The sequence below is a fragment of the Carassius auratus genome, unplaced genomic scaffold (assembly GCF_003368295.1).
Source record: "Carassius auratus strain Wakin unplaced genomic scaffold, ASM336829v1 scaf_tig00215565, whole genome shotgun sequence".
Taxonomy (NCBI): domain Eukaryota; kingdom Metazoa; phylum Chordata; class Actinopteri; order Cypriniformes; family Cyprinidae; genus Carassius; species Carassius auratus.
This window is the reverse complement of record NW_020528142.1, coordinates 1,954,389-1,980,192: the sequence shown is the minus strand read 5'-3', so window position 1 is coordinate 1,980,192 and position 25,804 is coordinate 1,954,389. Positions and strand designations below refer to the sequence as shown.

Sequence of the window (25,804 nt, the reverse complement as noted above, 5' to 3'; positions counted from 1 at the left end):
TAGCACTGCTATATAACACATCATCATGGCCCGTTGAGTTTCAATGATATTCAGGTCAGTGTTGTATTAGAATCAAGTACAGTTGCTGTATCAGCTTATTAAGGTGCCTGTTTGCAGTACTGATAGCAGCCTTCCTGCACTTAGACCCCAAATTGATAATGGCCCATTTTGCTCGACATATAGGTTGCATAATGGACAGTGATGTAGTCAACCAGGAACTTTGTTTTATACAAGCTTGTTGTTCTAATCGACCTTCTTGAAATCACTCTGCCAGGGCACATAATGAAAAAGTATCCAAAATAGCTTCAATCTCTGTAAGGCTGGTAAAGCAGACTTGAACCCGAGGCTTACGTGGGCTTTCATGTCCACACAAGCAATCGCAATCTCCCCTGAGTCCGACCACCCACACTGTGATATTTCGGGCGTAGAAAGTTCAAGAGATATCTGGCTCTCAATCCCACCACCGTCCCCCACACCCTCTCCTGCATAGCTGTCAGTATGGCATTTGAAGGAAGGGACCGGTAGGTGAGTTTGTCATTTGGGAGAAGGTTACGGCACGGCGGCAGGAGTTCTGTCAGTGAAACGACAAAGATCGAGGGAGAGAATGAAGGCAAACCTCAGGAGAGGGTTCGTTGTTCCTCCTGATGCTCCCTGAGCTCGGGTCGACTGTAGACAGTCAGGCAGGCTGTGCCTCAATGAGCGCTGGTGTTTCCTTTGGGGCCCCCCTCCCGGCTGAGGGGGGAGGTGGAGAATTGCAATCCCACCCCGTCAAAGTGCTCTCTCTTAAACACTCACGTACACACACGTACACACACACACACACACACAGCAACTCTCTACAGGAAAAGCTAGAGACAGAATGCGCAGCCCCTTCACAGCAGCTCTGGTGCATCGCGGTGTCCAAATGGGATCTTGCTCTACACTTTGATAGTTGGTTAATTACTCATATGATACCACACAGATGTCTGGGGGGCTCTAGCCGAAACCTCGTCTCACTAACTCACTGACTGACTGACGGGATCCTGGGGAAGGCAGACATTTAAGGAGCGGTAGGTGAAAAACCATGAGGCATTTATAATTCATAAGTGTAACAGTTTGCATGCCGTTAAAGATCCCTTTAGTGCCTAGCTGATGCTAAACTAGGATGCTACTTGAAGGGCTGTCTACTAAATAGTTCCTTGTGTACCAGGTGGTTGCGGGGACTTTGAACAGGAAACACATCTTGGCTCAGAAGTGTTCCTTTGCTGTCAAGATAATGAAAAGGGGGTTTCAAATGATTCCAAACAAGATGAGAGTTGATGAACTTTTCTCAATTGTGATTCTCCTGTACGAATAGGCTATGTTTATTACGCATTGATTTAACTTATCTGAAAGACATTCAAATCATTTCTTTGTTATTAAATAATAATAATAATAATACAGACATTTTAATGTTCTTCTTAGCATAAGTGATTCAATTAGTCAAAATACGAAGCTTTAAGTTATTTGAAAATTTTGTAACACTATACAATAAGGTCCTGGTTAGTTAATTTGTAACGGCATTTATTCATCTTTGTTAGCATCATAACTGTTCATGTTAGCTTTTAATAATGTATAAAAAAAATTGCAATTTACATTGATAGTAGTAAATGCCTTTTAAGATGTTTTTTTTCATTATTATTATTATTGTTAGTTCTTGCCAACTAATTAAGTTCATTATTATTAACAAACAGAGCCGAATTGTTACCAAAAATATATCCGATTGATTTAAAACCTTGTAATTGTTGGTCTGTTCTTGATTTCCTATTGTGAAATTCCAAGACAGCTTTATTAAGTTTGGGGGAACTGCCTTTATGAATGCCAAATGCAAACCAGAGCGGGAATGCATGTTGAGGAAACCAAAGTGATGAAAGCTGTGCAGCGGGCGCTTTTTAAAAATTACAAATGAAAAAACAAAAGCTTGATGCTGTGCCACTAGCTCCATGCCAGCACTGATGGGTACTTGCCGGGAACGACAGGAAAGGCAACGTCTCGTCCCCGTAGCATGACAGTAACTCGTACTGGCACTCTCCATCTGTGCCCCTCCACTAAATCCCTTTTGAAGTCGTGTTGAAGTTTTGCAGACCTAGTGTTATACGTTTAAGTAATTCTCTTTGATTTTGTTTTATTCTGAGGCCTGCGTCGCTTGTCTCTTTATTTTGTGTGCTTGAGCTGCGACAAACTGAACTTTAACTTGCTTTACGACATGGTTTTGATGTCCATCCTGTTGTTTCCTATCCCACAGCTGTGCTAAATAGCCATAATCAGGCTCATATCACCTCATCTGGAACTCAAAGAGCGAACTGCATTCCGCAATGGGCATTATGAGGCTACAACTGTTTTTGCTAATGGCCGTCCTGGCCACTGTTGGAATATGTCACATTAATGGAACAGAGGAAGTCCTTCAAAACTTTACCACCTCCAGAACCAATGTGCATAAAGTTCCCCTGCCTAAAACCAGAAATAACAATACCAGACCTCCATCCTGCAAGGACCCCACTTTCATCAAGCGCTATTTTAAATATATTAACACAATTATTTCCTGTGCTGTGTTTGTGGTGGGAATGGTGGGTAATGCCACCTTGCTGAAGATTATTTACCAAAACAAGTGTATGAGGAATGGACCCAACGCCCTCATTGCCAGTCTGGCTCTTGGAGATCTCATCTACATCACCATAGACATCCCTATCACTGTCTACAAGGTAGGCACAGATCGCTTTCTCTTTATTATTTTCCATTGGAAGGAAGCATGACATCATGTTGCTCTCAGAGGTTACTTTTCACAAAGCCTATAGGGCACTATACACAAAAAGAGTACACGAGCACAGGAAGGGAGAATGAGCTGGCAGAGGAAGTTGGGAGGGGACTTCGATGAACCGGGCAGGGGCGTATGTACGGTCATCCAGAGTTTATCTCTAGGGCCGTCCTATTACGGTTAGTGAGGGCTCCGTGATGAGTGCAGCAGGGATATGGCCTGATGAATAAATAAAATAAACAGGGGACTGAAGGGCTGCCATCCAAACGAATAGTCCTGTTCTGACTAGTGCTTCATCACTAGCCAAAGTTCGTCAGTGAACACATTACTTGACAGAGAACAGAGGCCTGTGTTAGCAGCTCGGTCAATGATTTTAATGTATTTATCCAAAAACTGATGAAATATGCAATTCAGATATACTGTACAATGATTTCAATAAGCTTCTTCACTAAATAGCATATTTTGAATTTTTTCATTAAAAATACCATTCTGATATTGCAAATAAGAAGCAAGCCTCATAATAAAAAAAAAAAAAAAAAATGGTTAAAAAATATCTTTTTTTTAATTTATTTTTTAAATGGAATAAAAGAACATTTCAACAAAACTGCTTTGTTGCTTAATAAAAATAAATTTGTTTCAATATTTAAAAAACATGTGTTCCATGCAACAAGCAAAAAAAAAAAAAAAAAAAATTTAATAAATTAAAAACAACATAAAACAGGAAATTATATCATACAGGACCCCTGTGCATCCTCGTGACTGTGTGACATGGTATAATTATCCAAAAAATTTAAGATAATATAACTTTTTATGACAATGTACAGTTAGTTCATTTTGTAAAATGTCATGTTGTGTGACATTTACGAATGAATAATAATAGTAATACAAGATATTTAAAAGGAAAAAGAAAAAAAAGGGATACTCCATCCCAAAATGAAAATTTTGTCATTATTCACTTACCCTCATGTCGTTCCAAACCCTGTAAAATGTTCATTCGTCTTCGGAACACAATTTAAGATATTTTGGATTAAAACTGTTAGTTCAATCAGCACCACTTCCGTATATTTAATGACAATTATAATTGCATACAGTTAGAGGAGGGAGTTAATTGCAAGCAGCAATGCGATGGAGAGACACTGAATAATGGGAATTTAAATAGACCGCAGGCGATAGGTGTCAAGACTGGATTGGTAAACGTCAGGAACAGCTGACTGTCAGCTGATGCAAGCATGACTAACATGACCTGAATGAACTAACGCGAAGCTCGATGCTTGAGACTGCCCCATAGACTGTTAACCTGTTAAATGTCACCCCGTCCCGTATACGGGACACCTACGTTGACTATACTATATTACAATCAAATTTAATCTAATCTTGACAAACTATATATCGCTGGAAAGGTCTAAGACTCCCAAATATATATTATATCAATATTTTTTGTTAAAAATTATTTAGGAAAAGTAATAGATCAATTTATGACAAGAGTGCACCCTCAGAAATCTACATTACAAAAGGAGTTTTGACCTTTGTTTAAAAATAAGACTTCCTTGTTGCCTTTTTCTCTATCACATTTTAGAAATCATCAGAAGTTATATATCACTTGAAAACATAAAATCTCAAAATTCATCCTTTAAAACCCATTTTAAAATCAGACATTGCATCACCATGTAAATGGCACATCAAAATCATGTTACAAAATGTTTTCAGTCATGAAATATAAAAATTTTGGTTTGTATCATGCACATTCAAGTCTATCTTCAAAAACGTGAGTGACAGTTATCAGGAAACAACAGTGGCAAGGTCCAGGAAAGTATGAAAGCATCGTCAGAATAGAATAGATTTTTGCCATCAGTGAATCAACGACGAGAATACTTTTTGTACACACAGAAAACAAAAATAATGACTTTATTCAACAATTCCTCTCCACTGTGTCTCTTCAAATCATATTGAAGATATGGCCTATCACCATTTTGGCAAATCTGAGCTGTACGCAGATGACGTACCCTCTTCTGTATCAGCTGTGCCACAAGAATATGTTTTTTTTTATGTGTATTTACGCTTTGGTTTGAAAGCAAACAAAGCATCGGTGCAGCACAGACCGTACCCCATTTGTGTATTTTTTTTTTACAAGCATGAATACAAAGAGTGCATTTCTAAAAACTTGAAAATATTGTTAAAACTCTTAAAACAATGTTTTAAACTAGTGTTTTTTTTTTTCTCAATCCTATCTGTAGTCTTTCTTCACAATTTATAAAGTGAAAATGCGAGTTTAGCACTGAATGTTTGTCTTCCGATTTTCAGCATCCATAAAGTCAGCTATTATGTTTTACAAAATGTATTTTGAAAGAGACTTCAACAGGATATTGGGTGGAGATATCAGATGAAAATGATCTTCAATGTTGCTTTACTAGGATGGAAGGTTTCAAGTGAAAGTTCATATGAAAAACATCAAATTTTAAACCGGAAGTTTGGTATTTAGCATGACTTGTTTTGTGACGCACTGAGTCGTTTGCACTCCAGACTTCCAATATACATCAAAAAAACATACAAACACACTTCTCCAGCTGTGCCACTGATTAAACCATGCACTCCTCATACAAACAGGGCCAGGATACACCCATGCCAAGCTTCCTTTCTAAACCTGAGAATAACCCACATACTTTTCCTGTTTAACAAAAGGCAAGGTCCTCTCAGAGAGCCTTGTCAAGTCCACTTAAATGATGAGACTTTGCAGAAGTCCAAACCAGCAAAGAAAAAAAAAACATCTGATGACGCAAATGTCATTACAAAAAAGGGGTACACTTCAAAAAAGGAGACAGGAGGTTTTTGTTTTCAACACTACTGGAGTCTTGCAAGGTGAGGACAAGCAAAAGTATACAATGACCAAGGAAGTGCCTGGGCTGATATACAAGCAACCAATGAAACGGCTTCATTTCATCAAGACAAGATGTGGCCTTTAAGGAAAAACAGGATCAGAGAGCAAAAAATCGGAAAATCTGCTCTTTAATTAAGCGAATTCCAGAAATCTAGACTGCTTTGGTTAAACATCTCCATTTCTTTCTTTCTTTATAAATAAATGTCTGGACATAAGCACTTAAAATAAATGAGAACATGTTACTCAGATCATCCCAATGCATTATATTCTACTAGAGTGAAAGATTATCTTGGTCATATGGTTGAGGAATAATAGTCATGAATGATCTATTTTTCTTGCAGCTACTTCTCGGAAAATGGCCATTTGATGACAGCTCTTTTGGACTCTTCCTGTGTAAACTGGTGCCTTTCCTCCAGAAAGCATCTGTTGGGATTACAGTACTCAATCTGTGTGCTTTGAGTGTGGACAGGTAAATCACAGCTTCACTATTTTGATGTCAATGTGTACATGATTAAAAATTGCTGACATACTGTATAATTATATCTATAATCTAAAACATTGGTTCTTGACAGACCTGCATCAGGACACATTGATTAGTGAGACATTAAAAAGGTTGGGGGAGCTCCAGAAATGGGTTCAAATCAAAACAAAACAAAACAAAAGACAAAGGTAAACAAAACAAAAGGCAAAGGAAAACAAAACAAAAGGCAAAGGAAAACCAAACAAAAGGCAAAGGAAAACAAAACAAAACAAAAGGCAAAGGAAAACAAAACAAAACAAAACAAAAGGCAAAGGAAAACCAAACAAAAGGCAAAGGAAAACAAAGCAAAGCGAAGTAAAACACAACACAACAAAAAAACAAATACAAAGTTGAAATACTGACCAGTTTCAGTATTTTGTTATTCTAAAGCTCATTAACTTTTTAGCCTTGTATAGTATTTTTTTTTTTTTTTTTCAGATGCAGTTTTTCTCTAGAAACTCCTATATAATCCAATAAGGCTTGAAAATCCTTTTACCCATAAAACCTTCTCTAATTTGACCTTTAAACTGGTTCAGATTTCACTGCTGAGGTCTAAAAGTCAGGGATAGACAAAGGTCAGAAGCTAGGTTTAGGATTTTTGAACATGTCACGTTTTAATCTTTCACTCACCTACTCTATCTACCAAGCTATTTTGACTGATTTAGTCATTATAATACAAAAAAGGATTACTTTTTTTTCCCCACAATATTTGTCTCAGTAACAGTAACGTAATGTGAAATAGATCTGCAGTTGCATTCATTTTTAATTTTACAAAATGCAAAGAAGTCATCTATCAATTAACTTAAATTGTTTTAATGTAAAAGTTTTGTGTGAGCCATAAAAAAAATAATAATAATAAAAAAAAAAAAAAATAATAATAATAATAATAATAATAATAATAATAACAATAATAATAATAATAATAATAATAATAATAATAATAATGTCTTGGTACATTTAACCAAAAAAAAAAAAAAAAAAGCGAAACACACTGAAAACCTTTTTTTATTTTCTAAAGCTCATTTTGGAAACTTTTTGCATTTTCTAATTTATTTGAGTTTTTCTTAAGATGGAGTTTTTCTACAGAAATTCATATATAAGCTTAGAAAATAAAGCTTGTAAACTCGCCCAAAAATAAATAAATAAACATTTAAAGCTGTATTTCCTGTATCATCTTAATCAGGGTGGTTCTCATGAAACCCATCTCAGGAAGCAGTGTATTTGCTTGTGGTTTCAGTGGAAAAGGCGGGACATTAACTTGTCAAGTTTTTGTTTGAATCAGGGCACTTCCTCCAGTTTAAGGTCAGCTCTAATGGGCACCTCTCATTAGAAAGTATTTTCCTCATTAGGAGGCAGAAGCCACCTGCCCACCTCAGTTTAATCACTACCATAAAGAAGAATGACTATCTTGTCATTTATGTTTATAGAATAAAACTAAACTAAGACATTATCCTTTTGCAAAGTTCAAGCCAGAATCTCAATAAATAAATAAATAAAACAATCTGACAAATTACCTCAACATAATGTGAGCTCCTTCTGATAAAAAAAGACTATGTTTTATTCTTCCAGCCAGTATTATTTTTTCTTTTCTCTCTCTCTCTCTCTGTCTGAGCACAAGACGCTTTCATTGTCATCCAGCACTATAAAAGCAAATCTAAGCCACAAATGTCCAGCAGCCTGTCGCAATTTTTAAAGAATGAATCACTTGAATCAAACGTCTGGCCTTAATTTCACAACAGCACGGCTGCTTTCAATTAGTTTGTGAATCATGCCGAGGAAATGTTCAGCACAACTCGTCCGATTCGTGTTCCCCATGTTGTGTAAGCTTACATATCATGTCTTTCTCATCCGTCTGAGTGTTAGCAAAGTGGATACATCTCCACTTAGTGAAATATAAATGCCCCATTGTTGTTAAACAGGAATATTCAAATGGGTCATAAAAAAAAGATATTGTTACGTATAAAATCTTGATGCACCGTTTTACAGAAAAAAAAAAAAACCACAAGAGGAAAGAAAGATATTAATGAAACAAACAAGCAAACAGCAGCCAGGCAAACCAGTGACTTTATCCAAACAAACAGCTGAAGTATATCTGTGAGCATTTTAATAATATGAATATTAAAATGCAAAGCAGTCGTTTCATTAATCTTAGATCAACCTTTAAGCACATTGCAACTATAAACTAGTAGCTCAATGTTGCCACAGCTGCACAGCGTTATAAAAGCTTTCCCACGCGATAGGAATCTGATCAGTCAAGCTTCACAGGTGTTGACGTAAAAAAAAAAAAGAAAAAAAAAAGATGGTGTTGAAGACTCCACATTCTTCTCTGAGGTCATTCACAGAAATGTTTAGTGCACATGAAGTGGGGCTTCAATGATATGTGTTTGTTTTGAAACAGATGTGCAGTGGTCTGAGAGTTTTGTTAACGGTTGTATCTTTTGTGGCTCAGGTACAGGGCTGTAGCATCTTGGAGCAGGGTGCAGGGGGTCGGCGTCCCCCTCTTCACTGCCATTGAGATCATCTCCATCTGGGTCATTTCCATCATCTTGGCTGTACCAGAGGCAGTGGTCTTCGACATGGTCACCTTTAACTACAGCAACCAAACCTACCACACTTGCATGCTCAAGCCTGAAACTACACTGATGGAGGTACGCTCCAAACGGATGGATGGATGTCATGCAGACATCTTTCTCCTCATTCACATAAACTCTCCAACACTTTGTAATAAACAGTGCATCCTGTCCAGCTGACCCCGAGCAGGATGCCATGCACTATTTCTATGATTTTTTACAAACTTTGCCAAAACAATGGACGATACGTGGGGATAAACGTAAAAACCTTTTCATGCCTTGGTTTTACTCAGTTGCTCCATGCAGGTGATATCTGGAGATTTCTTTTTCTCTGTTCGTTCCAAAGAAACAAATTGATAACAGACCATGAGTGCAATTACTGGCTGATGTATCTCTCTCAAGCAGAGCCATATGTGTGGATGAGAAAAAGAGTTCATTCTCTCATATGAACCCCGCCATTAATCACAGAAACAACAGACACAGACGAGACTCAATACAGCACAATTCAATTCTAAAAAAATATATATATATTAACATTGTGTTGAGGTCACTTTGTGTACCCTTTTTTTTTTTAAGATAATTTTTACAAAATAAACCTAGTAAGGTGGTCAGGACACCATGCAAAATGATTTTCTCCTAAAATAAAGAAGAAGATGAAGAAGTTGTTTCTATTACTTTTCATGGACTAGTTAGCTAATATATACAACAGTTCAAAAGTTTGGGGTCAGTAATATTTTTACTGAACTCAGCTAAAAATCTTATTAGAGTAGTGTATTGCATATTTACCAAGCATTAGGTCTCTTTATTGCTATCACCGCTTTATTTTTCTTAGTGGTTCAATGCTCTTCTGGCTTCTAAACATCCATCAAAGGTCCAAGCTCACTATTAAATCCATGTTGAGATTTACTCCTGCAAATTAACTATTTTAAATAAAGTTGGCATAAAAATTGGTTTTATCATATTAAGGGGATTAAACATTTTTTGTCACAACTCAGCCCTTTTCTACATTAATTGCATGACACATTAACTGTGTTTGTTTACTTTAGATGTGATGGATATTGTATGTGTTTTATCTTCTTTCAGTTCTATGTCCGTTGGAAAGACTGGTGGTTATTCGGCATTTACTTCTGTGTGCCACTGGCCTGCACAGCTATTTTCTACACTCTCATGACATTTGAAATGCTCAACCGCAGAAATGGAGGCCTTCGGATCGTCCTCAGCGAACACCTTAAACAGGTAAGTCCTCTTTAATACTAATGATTATAAACTTCCAAGTTTGCATGATAAAAACACTATTAATACTGAACAATAAAAGTTTTTGCATTTACACTGTATTATTGTCCTTATGAACATTTACATGATATCTTGTCTTGTATGCACTATTGTGGGTAAAGCCTTTAAGTTTGAATGTGAGAGTATGTTATAGCTGAATACACAGCTGTTCTAATGGCTTGTTTATGCTCTGCAGCGGCGTGAAGTGGCTAAAGCAGTCTTCTGTTTAGTGCTGATCTTCGCTCTTTGCTGGTTCCCTCTTCATCTCAGTAGACTGTTGAAGAAAATGGTTTATGATCAAAATGATGAAAGTCGTTGTGACCTATTAAAGTGAGTGAGCCTTTGCCAATTTGACTCTTAACATTGAGTGGACTGATTTATTATATACCTTAAGTACCTGTGCTGCTTGTGCAAAAGTTATGGCTTGCACTCTAAAGTGTATGTGTTCATAAGTTTACATACCCCTTGGAGACAGTAAATTTTGTAGCAATAAAAAAACAGTAAGTAAATAAAATCATAAAAAGTAAATATTTTAAATCACACACACACACACACACACACACACAAACATATATATATATATATATATATTTTATTTATTTTTTTAGTTTTTTTTTTTTAGGTTTTATGATCTTTCTTAGTAAAAAAAAAAAAAATAGAAAAAAAAATATAGATTATGCAAAGAGTATGTAAACTCGGAAGTTGAATTTGGAATGCAACAAAACTAAATAAATGTCCAAACTTTCAGCTTCCTGTTGATCATGGATTATTTGGGTATTAACTTGGCCACTGTGAACTCCTGCATCAACCCCATCATCCTCTATTTTGTGAGCAAGAAGTTCAAGAATTGCTTTAAGGTGAGTTTAAAATGGCTTTCTGCTTCCTTCATTTGCCTGCCACTGCAAACAGACTCAAACCACTGTTCCTAAACTTATTTCCTTGTGTCTTCGCAAAACCTGAAGACAGAACAAAATTTGCAACAGAACAATCTATCAGCAAATTATGTTTGAATTACAGAGACAGATGTTTAGGGTCCTGTGAGTCATTCTCAGAGAGAGATAAGCAATGCCCGGCCCATACTGAGTGAGGTTTACCGACAATGATGTCAGACCCTAAGTAGGCTCCTTCTGAGTAATGAGGATGATCACAAAGATACAGTGCAACTGAAGTGTTTGTGCGATGAAGCAAAACAACAAAAACAACTCAAAGTTCATGGGCCTAAATACAAGAAAGCTGACGATTTGTGCAAGACATGGTGTGGATCCAAAAGAAATATTCAAAGCTGATTTACTATGGGCCAAACTTAGAGCTGCAGATAAGAAATACTGATTTATTTAATTCACCTCTAACACAATACAATGTGTACTACTTAAAATCTAAACCAGGCTCATTAGAAAACTGTCCCGGTAGCAACCTTTTTGTAAAATATTGTAGCAGATTGCTTCTTGCATGTTTCATGGAGCTTTCAAATGGAAATGCCCAGTAAGTTGCGCCAAACAGCATGCTTAAACATGTCTCTGAAACAGATGAATGTAAATCTTATACAACTTTTTATTCTGATGGCCCTTCTATGCATCACAGCAGTTTTAAAGCGTAATATCCGGTGAATGGCGCTAAAAGACCAATGCTTTATCAAGTTTGAAAATAACACATCACCAACCATAATCTTAACAGTGTTAACAAAAGTAAACGTTAGATTAAAATGCATTTGCTAAAGCAACCATGTCATTTTAGCTTTCCTATACAATTCTTTAAGCTGTTTTATCAGGCATCGCGACTTGTATTTTATATCACTCATATCCGAGGATTCCGAATAAAAAATGCAATGCTTTACCGGGTGAGCTATCGAGCAAGTTTACTATGTCAGAAAAGCCATACATATGGAGCTGGTGATATAATACTACAGTAAAATGTATTGGTTTACAAATCATGCACTCATGTTGGTACAATCAAATTATTTTTCATTGTTCTTTATCATTGCAGTCATGCTTGTGCTGTTGGTGTTACACCAAGAACCAGGTGTCCAGCTCAGGCCCAATGAATGGCACTAGCATTCAATGCAAAAACCATGAGCCCGGCAACCTCATTACTGACAGAAGCATCCGCAAATACAGCGATTGAGAGGTGAAGGACTCACTCCAGTCAGCCTACATGCTTTAAACGCATTATAGAAGCAGACATCATCCAGTGTCAAACTTTGAGATGGAAAACATTGTAACTATTTTTATGAAACTAAAGTTCCTGTGCTCTGCACAGTATCAGGCTGTTTTTATATATAGCATCAGACCAGACAATGGACCTGATATATAAGAGCTACAGCAGCTGTTCCTAGACTTTCAGACGGTTGTTTTGAAGTGAGCTGTGTGAGAAGTTGTGGGAGTGAAGACCACCAGCAACAGGATGCAGCTGAACCTAACAGCCACCAATTAACCTTCATCAGGAGCTGGACATGTTTTCCTTATGACAACGCTGAACTATGAGCATGCTCTGGATGGTCACTGTCCGACGTTAAAGGAAGTTACTAAAAGGAAGGGTGAAGTGGTCAATCTGTGTTTTCTGTGTTCCTACCTACAAGCTTTGCCAAAGAAACTCCCTGCATGCCTTTATTTAGTTGTTAAGTGAATCATAATGTGCGCTGGACGACACCTCTGTTTATTTAGTGGGGTAGGAAGATAATGAATATATGCCTTTGTGTTTGAATGCCAAATTAAGTTTATTGTGTATATGCTTGTTTAAGATGAAAATGTAAGCTCAGAATTAAATTAAAAATTCTAACCATGAACATAAGACAGCAACTGTGAAATGAACCAGCTGGGTTTAGTTCCAGCAATAAGGAGGCAAATAAAACTTGGACCTTGCTGGGATTTAAGAGTAATTTCTAGGAATGCATCCAACTGCAACAAATGCTGTGTTATAGGGTAAAGAAAGGGAAAAAAAGAGCATAAGGGCGCGGGAAAAACGGCCCTTCTGTAATCAAAACAAAAACGTCCAAGAGATACAAACATATCTTTGCCTTTTTTTTTGACACTGTGAATTTTTTTTCTGTGTAGAGAGCTCATACATGCTATTAATCTTGCATAAATTAATATTATTAATATTAAATAGCCTCAGTATTTGTATATCATCTGTATTTTAAGTTGAAATATTTATTGTTGTACGTTGTAGGAAAAAAAGTTTGGGGTCAGTAAGATTTTTCCCAATGTTTTTCTTCAGGAAATAAAGATGCATTAAACGGATCAAAAGTGACAGTAAAAACATTCAACATGTTATAAAAGATGTTTCTTTCAAATAAATGCTGAACTTTACATTTCAGTTGAAAATTGAATTTTTTTCAAATTCAAATAGAGAGCTATTCAGAATTGTAATACTATTTATGAAGATGAAGTTTTTTTCTAAAATCAAACTACAAAAAAATCTTACTGGCCCCACATTTTTGAATGGTCGTGTATATGGAATGTTATGCAATCAATTTTCTTCTTTATGTATTTTGAAACTAATATGAATGAAATTATACACATTCTGACAAAGACCTATATGGGTCTTGTTAATTTGGCTTGCTGGTGAATATAAAAAAGAAGAGGTCATTTCTGTAATGAAATTTGATGTCACAGATTATTCATATGTTACATATGTGCTGGTCTTCAACACCACCACTGAGTGAGGAATGCTGCACATTTATATCAATTCAAACGTATTATAGCACTATAACAACCAAACAGCTCTGTTTACACTATATGTAATGCAGTACAGTGAATAAACTATAGTTTATTTTACATATCATGAATGACTGGTTAAAACAACACTTTTATTTTTTTTACTCATAGATTGTTATAGCATCAGTTCAGTTTTCTAGATAAGCTGCTACTTGTTTTTAAGAGTATTGGACCAGACTATTGATTCTACCACTTAAAGCAATGTTATCTTATCTCTAAGTGTAATGGAGTTTCAGTGTTAGAAGAAGAAAGGTGCCTTGTGACAGCTGTCTGTTTTCGGCCTGGGAAGAAGCTTCAGTTTGCGAGTGCTTTGTGATGGACTTTGACCCAACAGGCAACACGGCCCCTCCGGGTCACCGGTGTCACCCAGAGGATGTGAACGGGGCACACTAGAGGATCAGATGTAAACTGTGGAGCTATTACCATCATCTGTCTGCGATGTCAGTTTAGAAAGTGTTTATTTGGACAAAAGTACTGGTTTGGACAAATAAATGTGTTTTTTATTTGCTTGTGTGGATTCTTCTAAGTAAATAAAGAAGTGTATATAATGGAGAGGGCGCTTATTTATAAGCACAATAGACACAATTGTTGGTCTGCTCTCAGACATGATTCCTCTGAAAAAGAACATAATTTGTTTAATGCAGAGTTTAATGCACTAACAGTTACACATTTCTGCTATTTAATTTTTTTTTTTTTTTGACTGATATATTGCAACACAATGTTCTAAGCTGAATATAAACCTACTCCACCAGCCAAAACAAGCACGGACTTAATAATTTAATAATTTGAAAATGTCTTTTTGTTTGTTTTAAGACATTCTTTATCACATATGAAATAGATATTGAATTTGGAAGAAAGGGACAAGTCTGCTTTGAGACTCTCGTCAAATTATTCAAATCACGTTAATGGGAAAATATATGACTTATCATCTGAGGTCTGAGATATTCTTTCTCATGCATATGAAACTGCCTTCAGGGAGAAGGAGTAATGGTTTTAGGAATTTGGTGGGAACCTCTGCGCTCGCCAAGGAAGAAGCAAATGAAGCTCAAAGGCAACTAAAAAGGCCAAAAAAAAAAAAAATGTGAGTGCAATATGCACTAGTCAACATTTGAAGTGGATCAAAAACTTTGATCAAAGTTGTTCTAAAACCTGAAACAAACTGTGTTCTTGTCTCCCCTTTTTCAGGATGTGTGTGCTTTTTTTGCGCAAGGAAATAACATTTGAAGTATTTATTCACTAAAAATCATCCTTATAGCTTAGACTTTACTCTTTCAAAAAGTATAATTTAATACAACATAATATATAAAATAATTTAAGATCCTTTATAATACTTTAAACTGCCTTCAGTTAAAGTCTTTTAAGAAAGCACAAATGTTCTAAGGAAAAAACAGCATTATATTGTAGCTCTCTAAGGCCAAACGCTCCATTACAATCAAACAGAGATAAACTTTGGCTGTATCTGTGCTCCACCATGAATTATATTAATAACACATTTCTGATATTACATAACACCACTGATATTATACTTAAAAGGTAAGAAACCAACGGCATTTGGATCAAATCTGTGGACAAATGAGTCTTAACTGTGAGAGCATGCAGTGCGGTCAGCTCTATTTATGAGCATGAGGTAACCTTATCTGTCACGCAAGAGATTTCAAAATCATCCACAAATGTATGCGATGACTAAGTGCCAAAAAACTAATACAAAATAGTGAGAGCAGTTACACATATAAAGCTTTGTTCATCACATATAAGCGCGTAAAGGTTATTTCCTAACAGTATTTGATTTAATTGACTGCTACTGAGGATTGGATAGACTCATTTGTGCACAATATCTGTCATAAATATTTGACTTATTTTCTGTCCTGAGGATATCCATCTGAAATTCATGAAGATCAAAATTCACACATGTACAAAGACATAAAGCCGTGAACCACGTTCCACTCTCTTCATTTAGCCCAATATGTACTGATGCCTAAATTACACCCAAAGCAACACAGAAGCAGAATTCTCCTGCTGGGAGTCAAATGAGATGTGGACGTCACTCGGCGTTTAAACTTTAAACGTGTATCTGATTTTCTCAAGCACACCGCCTGTTTGTCTTCCCTGCCCCGACATGGCAGAGTCCCGCATGCCATTTTGCAGCGCTATCCCTCCAAGTCATCCAACAAGACGCTCACATGAGTGTGGCAAGAGCGATTTCTAATTTATAAAAGCCAAAAGGATCGATTCAATATTCATGAACAATCTGTCCCATCACAATGAGCCATTTCTGTAACCGGGGGACATTATGATGACAGAGCAGCGACATAAAGGAAAAGTTCTGCCTCCTGCTTCATAGCAGTCCACAAACAATGTGTTGATGCAGTTCGTTCCTTCCTAGATCTAAAAAAAATAAATAAAAAAATAGTTTTGAGTTTTACAGGTCAAGCTCCTGCCTCTGCTTTCATCATGGAAAGTCCAAGCTGTAGCTGATTTTCCATGTAAAAGACCTTTTAACTTGTCTTCCACATTTGGTGGGTAATTGAAACAGCAGTGGAGCTGCTCGTATGTCTTTTGCGAGACTGCTGGATCTGACAAGGGGAGACTGTTTACAATCAGGCCTAATAACATCTGTAAATTTAAGCTATTGCACACTCAAGGTTATTTACAATTGAATTATTAAATAAATGTATAAACTGCATAAACTAAATATATATTTTTTTTTTCAGGAAAAAGGGGAAATGTGTATTAACTCCTGTTTTATATCCATGCACAAGCTTACAATAGCTGGGTTCTGTGCAGTGTTACTCTTCACTGCTGGATACAAACACAATGTACATTCGTGCTGATATCGCATTTGTCGTAATTAGTTTAGTACGGGGGGAAAAATACAACTTTTTCATCACACCCCAGGAATCTTAATTAGAAACAGTAATTTGAGGACTGTTCTGTTGTTCAGGAAAGCACATTCTTCCTGTTAAAAAAAGGAAACCGTCTTAGAGACATTGCTGGCTTTTGTTCAGGAACACTTTATATGGAATATAGAGCGAATGGATTATTTGGATAACCCTGCATGAAAAGTGTTAACACTGCCATCTAGTGAACCGCCTTCACCTTTTTTTTTCGCACAAGACTTCCACATGTTCTTAGGGTAGTCCTAAAGAAAGTTTAAATGTTATATGTAAGTTTATATATGTATTAATCTTATACTATTACTAATCTTTTCTCACGAAGTACAATTTTAAGTAATTTTTTGTTAAAAGACTCTCCCAAATAGCATGTACACTTCAACAAACTTAAAGGGAGAGAAAAAAAAGGCAACAAAACATCACAAAAGTGGTCTAAAGACCAGGCAAAGGAGGGGTTACATAAGGTGCACACATGCTAAGTGATGATGAATATTAACTTTTCACAAAATAGTTAATCTCTTTGTAAAAATAGAACAATACGAATAAAAACAATACAAAAATAGCTGCATGAAAATCCAAGGAAATAAAGTAGGCTAGCCTACTAATTTCATGTCTAGTTAATAGGCCTACATTTATTTCCAATCATGTTGAATGACAGAAAATGTATACTTTAAATCAGCAGGCTCTTTAATTTAATTTTATATACGGCATCACAAGCTTTTACCTTTATATTAATAAAATACTAGAAACATTATGGTTGATTACATGATGAGGATTGACGCCCACAAAAATGGGTCCAAATCTGTCTGTGCAGAACTATGCATAGCCTACTATTCGCAACGAATTGAATTGGAAATGAATACTCAATATTCGTTTCAAATTATTTTTGCCCATTTAAAGTAATGTTTCATATAAGTTTAGTATTCTAAATTGCAATATAGCAAATTAATGGTGGTAGGGGTTGCTATTAAGAGGTGTGTCTGTCATAACAAATAATTTAAACATAACGTTACTCTTTCTACACGCCAGTTTGTCGATCCTCCGATCCGAGAGGTGGCGCTAAACGGTAAAAATGTTTCACAAAACAGGAGAAGAACCCTGCTACGAGATCAACAGGAAGTTCTGACCAGCTTTGTTTATTACCTTCTCGCTCTCGCTCACTTTGTTTATTTTGGAAGTCAATGAAGTTTTGTGTGTGTATTTTGTAACATGATTTCTGCTATAAGATAATAAAATATTATCGTGCGCTAACTTTGTAATGGACGCGATTGCGAGCGGCTCTTGAACGTAACGTTAGTGATGTTTGTGGGATTGGGATGAATCAGCTGATTGTTTGACTCATGATTCATCAAGATCTCAGTCGTGTTTGTACGCGTCATATGCATCTAAACCAAGCCACGGGTGTTGAACTGCCGAGAACTTAACTCGGCTTCTCTCTGTGTCAAACTTAACCGGAGGGTAATGTGAGAGCTCGGCAACAGCGGGAGAGATGCCGTGCACATGCGGGAACTGGAGGCGGTGGATCCGGCCTCTGGTGGTGCTGCTCTACATTCTGCTGCTCCTGGTGGTCCTTCCACTCTGTATATGGGAACTTCAGAAATCAGGGGTCAGAGGTCTTTTTAGAGTTACATGCATTAAAGATTAAGCAACTGACTTTCGAATGTGTTCATAAATGTTGTTAACTCTCTGTTGTTGTCCTAAAAAGTCTAATTTGTCCTGCAATGAAAACCATTTTGATTATAGTACAACAGGTCTAAACCTGAAAATGTGTTTTAATATGGTTCCAAAGATGTATTATTATAGAAAAGGAATTACTTAAATTTATTTATTGAATTACTAATTATATATTAATAGGTTAAGAAATTAAACTTTCTGACACGTTTTCTATCAATCATAATGGGATCTTAACATTTTGTTTTATAATATCTGTATTCTTCAGCTGTAAGTAAATGAGCATTTTCTAATGTGAATTAAGTCCACTTTAAGCTGCGTAATATACTTCAGCGTCAGATAAGTGTTTTTATTGTTAACTAAAATTAGAACTATTACAATAGTTAAAAATTAAGATAAACATTCGAATAGAATAGAAATATTAGTGGAAAAAATGAATTGAAAAAAGGTTATTTTTAAAAAATAAAACACAAACACAGCAAAATTACTAAAATTAAAATGAAAACTGATCGTTTATTCAAAATATAAATACACATAAGACCTGCCTGTAAAGCTACATGAAAAACTATGCACAAGTGCAGCTAGGGCAAAAGCTGCTGTAAATGCAAACGAGGCTCACACCAAATGTTGATTTCATTGAGTTAATAGTTAATAGATAAATAAAATTTATCTACTACATTATTATTGACAGCATCCTCGTTGTACAGCATTCTTACACAAGTGCCTACAACTTTTCTCAGTACTGTAGCTTTTCAGGTAGATCTCTTGAAGCATCTTGGAGACGTGGCCACAGTTTTTCTGGATTGAGTCAGTCTCAGTTTGTTCTGTTTCTTCATATCATTCCACGCAGACTGGATGATCATCAGATCAGATCTCTGTTTGGAGCACTGGCTGTTGTCAGACAAAAATCACTAGATTATTACAAATAATGGCAAAATGAATGTTTGGAAATGTAAACTGATGTTTCCTACTGACACACTACTGCAAAAGATAGAAATAACTTAATTGAAACCATTTTTAGCTGGTGAAAATACTATTGTTCTAAAAAAAAAAAACCTCCACCACTGTATATAAGAGTCAAATTTGATCCACACAGGAAAAACATAGTATTTAAATAGTATTTGTGCTAGTTTAGACTATTCACATTGATGGTATTCATTTTCTCCTTGTAATCTCATAGGTTAGTACTCCTAATAAGGCATGGTTCATCGCTGGGATATTTGTGTTTATGACTATACCCATCTCACTGTGGGGGATTTTGCAGCATCTAGTACACTACACACAGCCGGAGCTGCAAAAACCTATTATCAGGTATCGTTGTATGGAACATTTTAATATCAAGTTGTTTTTTATGCAATATTCATTGACATTATCTTCAATTGTTTTGTCTGTTTCTCACATGTTCACATGTTTTTTCATACTCAGAATATTATGGATGGTTCCTATATACAGCCTGGATAGTGTGAGTATCATGTGATCACAATGATAGCTAAAATGTTGATATTTGAATCGCAAATAGCTTCTTTGATGTTTTGTCTCCAATTAAGTTTGCATTGAATTGAACACTGGCCTTTTTCTGTTCGACAATCAGTTAATGTGAGGCCTGATGTTGCAGATGCTCATGACTTGGATTGCTTTAAGAGTTGGACCAGAAAAGTGCTTTACTTGCCCAAACTCATGTGCATCCAATCGTTTTTTTTTGTTTGTTTGTTTGTTTGTTTGTTTGTTTTTTTTCTGTAATTTGAATTTCTGTGCTCTATATAAAAGTTCTCTTTACTCTTTGGTCTCTTATTCTGTTTTCACAGTGGATTGCATTGAAGTATCCCAACATTGCCATCTATGTAGACACATGTAGAGAGTGCTATGAGGCCTATGTCATCTACAACTTCATGACCTTCCTTCTCAACTTTTTGGGAAACCAGTATCCCAGTCTGGTGCTGATGCTGGAGGTGCAGGAGCAACAAAAGCATCTGCCCCCTCTTTGCTGCTGCCCTCCGTGGCCCATGGGAGAGTGAGTGTTTGCACAGACATGAATAGGATACGAAAGTGGGGCAGGATGTGGTATTTAATGCGTTTCTGTTGTTTGTATTACTAAAGGAGAAAGTCAAGACGTTATGGCTGAGGCTCTTATGTTGAGGGCCTCCATTACCTGTTTACCATCCTCTCCTTTGGGGCCCTCTTTAAAGCGGAGGATGGGAATAGAAAGTCTTTTGTTTAGATACAGCAGGAAGAGATTTCTTCTAAATTGCTTGCAGAGTGAATGCTCTCTTGAGGTTGTTGGCTGCTTTTAGCTGTTGCTGCTGACGGCTGCAACTTTTAGATTTACGTTAGGCAGTGGCGATAATGTGTGAAAAGTCTGTTGATTTAAACCAGCAGCATTTTAACTGGAAAAAATATGTTTGTGTTTAGGAAAAAAAAAAATTGTTTAGAGAACAGTAGAGCTCTATGTTATGTGACTGTGAAGTTACCTTTAATTGATTTTATACAGTGCCAGGGAAACTTTTATTTATACTGCATCAATGTTTTCTCATGGACTCTTTTCTCCGTTTTCTTATTGAGAACAGCACTTTACTGAACTGATTTTTATCTTCTCTCTCTCTCTCTCTCTCTCAACAGAGTTCTTCTGCTGAGATGTAAACTGGGGGTTCTGCAGTACACAGTTGTGAGACCCGTCACCACAGTCATTGCTTTGTAAGTGTCATTCATTTTGTGTATGTTGTTGAGGTTAATCAACCATTTGCTATCAGTTTCGCCACATTTTTGTGAGTTTTGATGTGGTTTTACACCATATAAAGATACATAAGCAAGCAATATACCGGTATACAGTACACTATTGTTCAAATGTTCGAGGTCAGATGCTTTTAATGTTTTTAAAGTCTTTTATGCTCAACACGACTGCATTTATTTGATGAAAAATACAATAACATTTTTTAATTACATTTATCACAATTTAGAATGGTAAAACTATCATTTTAAAATTATGATTTCAAATGTTTTTTATTTGAATATATTTTAAAGTGGACTGTAGTTGAAATGTGCGATTTAAATACCAACATTTTAGCTACATTTTAACTACAGTTTATTGATTAAAAAAGTTCTGCTGACCTCAAACATTTGAATGCTAGTGTAATTTACTCATTTTTGTTCATGAACGTGCATCAACAAACCCCTTTAGTCGACACTACTGTTTCCACATGTTTCTGTGCTCTGATGCTTTTAAACTCAAGACTAAATTTATTTTCCTGCTGCTAAAATTACACCCTAGTCTCTGCTTTTATATGGTATAAAAATAAGCATTTGATATGGAAATAAGCATATCAGTTTAGAATAAAACTTTGTCTGATGGTCAGTGATTTGCATCATTTCTGTCCTGCCAAATTAGGATTTGTCAGCTTTGTGGGGTCTACGATGAAGGTAACTTCAGTTCAAAAAATGCCTGGACGTATCTGGTTATCGTCAACAATCTCTCTCAGCTTGTAAGTACCTGTTCTGTCCTGAATATTATGCAAGACTGTCACATGAGTGAATCTGCAGTCATTCAGGAACCAGGCTGCAGTAAAAGGAAGATAAAGTCTAACTAAAGCCCTGTTTACAGATCCATCTTTATGGGTTTTTACCCATTCATTTGATGTGAAATAAAAACGAACCAGACTTTACAGCCCCTCATGTGTGTTTATGCAGCTTATGAACAGTGAACAGCTTAGGGAGCATGAACTATTCATTATCTTTTCACTGTTGTTGCTTTGGTGATCTGATTATCTAATGGCAATGTGCTAATGTTGAACTTTCTCTCTTCAGTTTGCCATGTACTGTCTTGTGCTGTTCTACAAGGCTCTGAGAGAAGAGCTGAGTCCCATCAAACCTGTGGGCAAATTCCTCTGTGTCAAGCTGGTGGTTTTTGTGTCATTCTGGTAAACCGTTCTCTACACATTTAACACTGTAATAATTCAGAGCTGCTTCTAGTCAAATTTAGTTTCCATTTTCTAGAATACACTCATATAGTATCAGGATGGTACAGCTAAATCATGACAGTTAATTACCTTGTTTGATCGGAATTATAATAATCTATATACATTTATGAGAAAATTGCACGAAGCCTTTAAAAGCTTCGAATCAAAAGGATAAAAATGTTTTGTGTTGCATACTACTACTACTAATTAAAATAATTTTGAAATTGTTAAAATAAGAGAAAACTCAAATATTAAAAAATTTAAAATGTGGACACATTGTATTCATTTTATAGAGAATTTATAGAGAATGTAATTTAAATAATCTAAAATACAAGTATTTATAAAATAGACATTGCATCATTATATTATAATAGAACATACTATATATATATATATATATATATATATATATATATATATATATATATATATATATATATTTATATATATATATATATATATATATATATATATATAAATCAAATATTAAATTGAATAATTATTATTATAATTCCCAGTATTTTTTTTATGATAGTTTTGCCACCCTATAATGTTCTTTGACCTGTCTTAGGCAAGCTGCGGTCATTGCACTTTTAGTGAAGGTCGGTGTGATCTCAGAGTCGCACACCTGGGACTGGGACAGTGTGGAGGCTGTAGCCACTGGATTACAGGTATGCATACCTTGATCTCAACATGAGAGGAACACACTCCACTATTTTTGAAAATAGGCTCATTTTTCATCTCCCCTAGTGTTAAACAGTTGAGTTTTACCTTTTCAAATCCATTCAGCTGATCTCTGGGTCTGGCGTTAGCACTTTAGCTGTAGCTTAGCATAGATCGTTGAATCGGATTAGACTGTCAGCATCATCTTTAGATATTTTTCCTTTAAAATAAAATGTAAGTTTAAAATACTCGTATAATATTGTCCTTATATCTTTGACTGGCTTACCAGGTATACAATGCACCATTGTTATTTCAGCACCATTAATGAACTTCTGGTTGCACAAGAGGAAGTAACCTTAAACTGAAAGGTCTGTTTTTCTGTGTTCTCACAGGACTTCATCATCTGTGTGGAAATGTTTTTGGCAGCCATTGCCCATCATTTCAGCTTCACTTACAAGCCCTACATACAGGAAGCAGAGGAAGGTTCTTGCTTTGATTCCTTCCTGGCCATGTGGGATGTCTCAGATATACGGGCCGACATCTCGGAACAAGTGCGCAATGTCGGTAAGTCACGACAGTCTTTTCTTATCTTATTTGGATTCTTACAAAATACCTCACCTACATTAAGCAGTCAAATCATACTTTTTTCCTCCTCGGATGTTTACCAGTAATACTAGTGAAGGGTTTTTGCACCTTATATTCATATTTCCTGAACAGGAATCAGTTTGTGAAATCTTCGTCAATACCACAAAAACACTTATTCATCTTATTTATGTGCTTCGATTCAGGGAGAACTGTCATGGGTCGGCCAAGGAAAACATATTTTGGTGAAGAGGTTTTCCAGGATGAGAACAGAGGACTGCTGTCAGATGGTTCTCAGGATCCAGGGGTTGAATCGTCCTCCACCCCTCCATCTCCTAAGGGCCGTTACCAGGGCATGGGCCACACCGTAACCCCCCACTCCATCTCTGCTCCTGCCAACCTCGGCAGCGTACCATGGGAAGGAGATGTGGATGATATCACGCCTGCTCTGATATCTGTCGATCATACAGATCCAGGCTCAGACTATGCAGCAATCATTTAGCATCACAAATAGTTAATGCACATCGATCTAATGTGCGTTAACTACTGTTTCTAGTATATGCAGCCGCCGTTAACTCTTGGTAACCATTCATACTCGTGTTTAATATGTGTTCAGAGGGGCTCGGTGAAGCTTTGGTAGCAAGAACACATATGAAGGACTTGAGTGGTGTTGGTCCTCCGTTTTTATCTCAGTTTGGGATTGCTTTGCTGGAAACATGACCAAATTATAAACTGACAGAGCCAAGCACAGTAATTCATTTTTCACACCATCAGATAATGGTTAATTTAAGACAGCTTTCTGAATGTTTTTATTCTAAAAAAACACTATGTATTGATAATGCTACTTCAACATGTCATTGACATCTTCCTGGATTTTATCAAGTAATTTTAGTTTTTTTTTTTTCTTTGTCATTATCTGATACTTTCACATTTTTATCTGTGAATGCAAATATGTTTTAAGTAATGTGGGAAGTGTTTTAATTTTTTTTTCTTCCATGGAGCAGCACCTTGATCATGGACAGTAATATCAAATTGCCAGGATGCCATGGAGATTTTAACATCTCCTCTCAGCAGAGTATATGCATGTGGTAAAGCAACTACAGTTTAAACATTGGCTCTAAAGCACAAAATACCGAAGCACCCATATTTCGGCTTATTTCGCTTCAGAGCTTTGCAGCCTCTCCTAGACTGCTTGCTTTCATAACAGATTCATGTATTTGTGGACACATAAAATAATACTGTTAGTGGTCTTTCTTTTGTCCTTCTCAAAAAGCATTTGTGTCTTTGTTTTTGGTTATTTTAATGATTAAACAAAGAAAATTAGGTTAAAAACAGTTTAGTTAATTATTGAAAATGTAGAGGGCTTTAAGTTCGCCTCGGGAAATGATGCAACGTCTAAATATCAGCCAAAGTTGTCTTATTGTTGTAACTTTTTTTGTTTTGTTAATGTTTTCAGTGATCTGTCAGTTTTTAACATCAGCTGCACATGAGATTTAAATGTCAGATATAGTAGAACAGTAAGGGCAGATTGTTCTAGCATTACAGATGTGGACCTGTGGGAAATATTCCCATTTATTTGTTTTCCAAAAGATGCATTTTCTGCAATTGTTTGTACAACGATTGCATTGCCTTATCTAACAGTGGTTGTCACGAATCATTAAACTTCACATGGAAATGTGTATTTCTGCTTAATTGCCTTCCATCCAAGTTCAAAGGAATAGTTTACCCAGAAATCATCATTTACTCACTCTCATGCCATTCCAAATATGTATAATGTTACCATTTCCTTCCACTGTACGAAGAAAGAATGCTTATCCCCAGTTCAATGCAGAGGATCCATTGGTGAGTATGTAATGACACATTTCTCTAAATTTGTTCCCATTAAGAAACAAACTCATCTGTATCTTGTATGGCCTGAAGAGGAGTTCATTTTCAGCACATTTCCATTTTTGGGTGAACTGTTTCTTTAAAGCTGCAGTCGGTAACCTTTGAAGCTCTAGCGGTTAATAAACAGAACTGCTTGCGTCTTGCGGAAGAACATCATAGCCGGAACTACTTCTCTCTGTTTATGTCTATGAAGAATCACAAAGGTACTGGGTTACTCCGCCGCGGTACCCCTGAAGCAATCTAAAATAGTCCGAATATAAACACTTAATATAGGTGCACCCTAGTGATTCAGGACAAGATAAAAACACGGTTTGGAAAGTGGATTCATGGTGTACTCGCTTATTATATACATTTTTCTACATTTTGAACACAAACAAAGTTACGGACCGCAACTCTGATTGGGTGTTTCTTAACGGGAGCGATGTATTTCTGCAAAT

General features: G+C 36.2%; 2 protein-coding genes across 2 annotated transcripts; both read left to right on the top strand.

The window, feature by feature from the left end:
• Positions 1-793: 793 nt before the first annotated feature.
• Positions 794-14,275, top strand: ednraa (endothelin receptor type Aa). Its single transcript, XM_026260646.1, has 8 exons — positions 794-1,049; positions 2,264-2,720; positions 5,990-6,117; positions 8,618-8,816; positions 9,822-9,974; positions 10,207-10,340; positions 10,759-10,867; positions 11,994-14,275. The coding sequence occupies exons 2-8, from the start codon at positions 2,334-2,336 to the stop codon at positions 12,129-12,131; spliced, it is 1,248 nt and encodes a 415-aa protein (XP_026116431.1). The 5' UTR covers positions 794-1,049; positions 2,264-2,333; the 3' UTR covers positions 12,132-14,275.
• A 3,428-nt stretch (positions 14,276-17,703) lies between these two features.
• Positions 17,704-25,161, top strand: LOC113094980 (transmembrane protein 184C-like). The gene is made up of 10 exons (XM_026260565.1): positions 17,704-18,220; positions 19,466-19,596; positions 19,711-19,747; positions 20,091-20,296; positions 20,902-20,976; positions 21,668-21,761; positions 22,084-22,196; positions 22,807-22,906; positions 23,291-23,462; positions 23,687-25,161. The coding sequence occupies exons 1-10, from the start codon at positions 18,104-18,106 to the stop codon at positions 23,980-23,982; spliced, it is 1,341 nt and encodes a 446-aa protein (XP_026116350.1). The 5' UTR covers positions 17,704-18,103; the 3' UTR covers positions 23,983-25,161.
• Positions 25,162-25,804: the final 643 nt, after the last annotated feature.